This window comes from Rutidosis leptorrhynchoides, chromosome 10 (assembly GCF_046630445.1).
Source record: "Rutidosis leptorrhynchoides isolate AG116_Rl617_1_P2 chromosome 10, CSIRO_AGI_Rlap_v1, whole genome shotgun sequence".
Taxonomy (NCBI): Eukaryota; Viridiplantae; Streptophyta; class Magnoliopsida; order Asterales; family Asteraceae; genus Rutidosis; species Rutidosis leptorrhynchoides.
In genome coordinates, this window is record NC_092342.1 from 329,380,488 (window position 1) to 329,385,141 (window position 4,654).

Genomic DNA, 4,654 nt, shown 5'->3' on the forward strand with positions numbered 1-4,654 from the left:
GGCCTGACTCGATCTCTTTGTAGCGACGGCGGCACACACATGGGGGTCTGACTCGGACTCGCTTTTGTAAAACCGCTTACCTAAGCTCTGATACCATGACGGAATTAATAAATCGTATTGTCCAACAACATGTATAACATATAAGTCCAAGAGTCCATCCTTTTCTAAAACGAATTGGTGATAGAGGGACTTCCCCTTAGACTTATATGCATACGTTTGTTTTTGTTTCATGACCGATGTGGGATAATTTCTCAATAGCTATTATGTCAGAGCACTTACAAACTTTTGTGGCCATTAATTTCCAAGTCTTTTGGCAGTACTATGATGTTGTTAAGTTGTTGAACAGCCATCATTTCTATAAACCTGCCATTAAAGACAGAGTACAACTGAAAATTTACATGACCCACAACAAGAAATGATATCCCCCGACACCAATGAAGTAATGAACCCAACCGCCATCTCTTGGGGATTGACTGCTTCCCAATGAGCCAATTATATCAGTCGATAAGGGGAGAGTTTATTAATAAAGAAACAAAGGCGTACACTACTTATTCAAAATGTTGACATTGCTGTAACGAACTAAAGATTATCACATACAACTTTATCATTGTGCCGACTAAATCCAATTGTCTGACATGTGCTAATTCTTCGCCCTTTGCAGATCAAGCAAGCTGTACAGATCACCACGACGTTGCTTCTGTAGTGGGAGATTTGTCCTGGACCATTTAAAAGTGTGTTATATGTAATGAATCAAAATTAATGGCAGAGGTATCAAAATGAACGAGTCGGGTAATAGCTTTTGGTTTAAAGGATAAGTTTTTCTATGGATTGGTCAGCCAGGTAGTTCAGAAACCTTTATTTTGTCCTAAACTATAATACAAAGATTAGTCATACGATATCATTTCTAGCATTTCACACTAATCTAGTGTGTTAATATATTTCAAGAGGTTTTATGTATTAGAGATATAATTTGGGCCTGGCCCCTTTCCTTTTGAGTATTAGGGTTAGAATTACAAGCTCTAAACAATGGATTTACAAATGTCTACTATGATATTGTAGTCAAGTCTCACCTCCTTAGTTCGAGTTGCGAGTAATCAATCTCGGATATAATGGTTGCCTCGTCGTGTTCTGTGGTAGCCAATACTTCTCCAAACTTCCAAAAATATAAAACAAATTATTAAATATGCCTTTGGTAAACAAATAAAATCGATAAACTATCGTCTCATCCATAAAGAAATTAGCAATGCACCATTAGCACTAGGTTAGTCAGTTGAATTTGAAAGAAATTACTAAGATTTAAGATCTTACTGGTCCAACTAGAGACGAATGGCCCCACGCCACATACAGAGACTCAGAATTTCGAGCAGGGGAGCAAGTTGCTACATATAACTGTAACAAAACACATTAGTAACCATATAAATAATCACATCAGCCTTACAACTATCATCGTACGGAACCATAAATATAATATAAACAGTAATGATTATATCCAAGTTTTATGAAAATGACACCTTGTTGTTTAAAGATTGTTTGACTACTAATCAATGCATACCTCTTATTCATTCAGTTATTATTAAAAAAAAAAATAGATGGAGTTCGATATCAGAGAAATCCATAAAATGAACAGGAATTAGTGAGGTACCTGGTTATCTACAGCCCTGCATATTAAAGATTAAAGCAGTAAACAACACGGATGGGATAAACATTATAACAGAAAGAAAAAAAAAATCAAGACTTGTCACAATAACAAACCAAATAAAAACTAATTATGAAGTTTCCCAAGTTACGAAGCTCAATTATACGTTAACCAAAAAATTTCACGACTTTTAACTATCAAGTAGGTTGACTTTTAAGTTTTAACTATCAAGTAGGTTGACTTTGAAACGAAAAAAAAAACGCCAGTAAATTGCCCAAATAACAACAAACTGTCAAAACATACACATTGAGTGCACAAATATCTATGTAATACCTTGCCCTCTGCAGTAATTCCCAATGCAGTGGACCAGTAGTCATATTGAAGGCCCCGGGATAACAAAGTAGGTGAGCACCTGATAGGAAATCGATTTACTAATTAATCGTAAGGTACTGAAATGATTTTCAAATTACTAATGAACATGACTGTTTAGACCACTCACTATGCTATAAAATTAACTTGTTATACAACGATACATAAAAAAAAGTATGTATACATACGATTTGTGTTGAAAGATGACCCTAGTATGATTTATAACATGCAATGAAAAGTTTATAAAAAGGTGTGTATACAAAGTCAATATAAACGTGTACCTCAAATTAACTTAAAAGTAGGAACTTGTGTTAGAACAAACCTCTAGCTGCATATAGCATGGCGAGTTCCTGAAATCGAATGTCATAACAAATCCCTATACCTATGCGCCCGACATCTGCATATATATTGGCAATGATAATTCTCAGTAATGCAAGTAATAACATTTCAACTTGTATGTGTGTGTGTGTGTCTGTTGTAAAACTTCAGCCTATTAAAGTAAAACAGAGAAATATGCAAACACACACATCAGCTGCATTAGCATACCATATAGATATAGTAAACAAACCTGTATCAACAATAGTAGGAGTTTCTCCAGCAGTAAAAGTCTTTGATTCCTCATATGTAATCTTTCCAGGGATATCGATGTCAAAAAGGTGTATCCGTCATGTAGTCATATTATATCGATTAGAAGTTTGTACGCATGCAATAATAGACCTTCATGATATATATGATCCAAATCCCTCAGTAAAATGGTAAATAGTATCTGCCGTAATAATTTAAGTTCCCTTTATGTTTCAAACCACAATCCCAAAGGTGACCCATTTACTTTGATAAATATCTATGTGAGAGGTCTTAAAAGAACTCCAAATTGACCCATTTGAACATAATTTGTGTTGAAATTACGACCTCTACTTATAACAGTACCTTTCTGTGTTTAGCTATCAGTTTTCCCTCAGTATCAAAAACGCAACACGTATTGTATAGATTTTCACCACACCTTTCTGGTATTGACCCACCAATTATTGTAATCTTTAAAGAACGAGCAACTTCAGACAACATTGCTGTAGATGGAGATGAGTCCTTTCCGGCATCAATATCCTCAGCATACACATGAAAACCCTCATTTGAATAAGGACTGTTCCATATTTCCTGACATAAGATTTCCAAATTGAGAATTTTAAGTGAATTAACTTGCAAATAAGAAATCAAAATACATTATTACAGGAAGAACAACAAGCTTGGCACCCTTTTCGGCTGCCTCTTCAATTGCTAGACGAGCACGGTGAATATTCTTCTCCTTGTCCTTTGTCACAAACAATTGACATAATCCAATCTTGAACTGCAAGAGCAGATAAGCAGAACATATGACCAAATATGAAATCGCAAATTATGATAACGAATCCGTATACTTATACAGTGTTTTATTTTAAATCAATTTTTATCTACATTACATGTTACAAAGTGTAATATACTTATCATAATATGACAGCCATACATGTTATAAGAATTCGAATTACAATTAACAAATTTGAGCTTAATTCATACAATAGATACACTCATACACATCAATATACTTTTCGATGGAGTTTGATACAACTTCAGCAACTTAACCCTAAGTTATAAGCACTTTACAAACCTACAATTGAAGCTTAAACATAGCTAAGATATATAAATATATGAGTAATACAAAAACCTTAGAGATAGGAGGGGTAGGCAAATCAATAGCAAGTGGAACCCTAGCTTTCTCAGGACTAAAAGAAGACGCCATAAACGTTGATGGCGCACGGGTGAATGTACGGACAGAAGGAACGTTGAATAGACTGTGACGATCGTTAGATTTGTTAACAATTATTGGAATTTGAAGTTGTAGAAGTTGACGGCAAAAGAGCGACGGAAATGAGAAGGAAGCTGAGCGAGTAACGGTGAATGATCGGAGAGTAGTGAAATTTACTGGCGAAGTTGTTGATAACGATGCAATTTTGTACCGATATACTTCTCATTTTCTTTGCAACCGACAATTGCAAGTTGATGTTGATTTAACGATAACTAATATACTCCGTAACAAAAAAAAAATAATAAAAAAAAAATTGAAAAGGAAAAAAAAAAAAAAAAAAAAAAAAAAGATAAACGGGAACAACAACAAATATAGACAACCAGGATCGAAGTTGATTTTCTTTTTTTTTCACAAAAAAAAACAAAGAACGTATATCGTATAGAGAACCAGGATCGAAGTTGATGAAATCATTTTTGGCTGATTGAAAACCCCTAAAGTTCGTACAAATACTATTCATGGGAACATTAACTATTAACCATTACTTTCTATTTCTCATAACACATAGCCACATTACCGTCACATTATTTTTCTTTTTCTATTTACTCATCAGTTCTTTCTCATCACATACTTATCACACACCACTAACAATCATGTCATATTTCCCCTCTCATCACATCACATTTTATTAATATTGTAATCAAAAATATAGTTGACTCATCAGCTAAGTGGTTCGCCTCTTGTCCATCTGAATTGTTTACTTCATTTTTCGACATGGAAAATCATTGACTCTTCAGGTTAGGTTCTCTTTCAACATAGACAGCCCGATGATAATAGGTACCGGCACTCCATGCAGAGTTAGTGAGTCGTGTAAT

At 34.4% G+C, this 4,654-nt stretch overlaps 1 protein-coding gene across 1 annotated transcript; it reads right to left on the minus strand.

Annotated features, from left to right (window-relative positions):
- Positions 1–382: 382 nt before the first annotated feature.
- LOC139871342 (omega-amidase, chloroplastic-like) lies at positions 383–4,434 on the minus strand. Its single transcript, XM_071859063.1, has 11 exons — positions 4,422–4,434; positions 3,702–4,000; positions 3,231–3,347; positions 2,933–3,157; positions 2,574–2,667; positions 2,328–2,402; positions 1,970–2,048; positions 1,643–1,658; positions 1,309–1,389; positions 1,071–1,153; positions 383–716 (listed from the first exon to the last, which is right to left on the minus strand). The coding sequence occupies exons 1-11, from the start codon at positions 4,432–4,434 to the stop codon at positions 641–643; spliced, it is 1,158 nt and encodes a 385-aa protein (XP_071715164.1). The 3' UTR covers positions 383–640.
- Between the last annotated feature and the right edge of the window lie 220 nt (positions 4,435–4,654).

What these genes read in the sequence shown, in the direction of transcription:
- LOC139871342 (XM_071859063.1), bottom strand. An exon ending in CTACCCCTCCTATCTCTAAG is followed by an intron (nt 3,348 to 3,701) that starts GTTTTTGTATTA and finishes CTGCTCTTGCAG; the next exon opens with TTCAAGATTGGATTATGTCA. An exon ending in TCCTACTATTGTTGATACAG is followed by an intron (nt 2,403 to 2,573) that starts GTTTGTTTACTA and finishes ATATATATGCAG; the next exon opens with ATGTCGGGCGCATAGGTATA.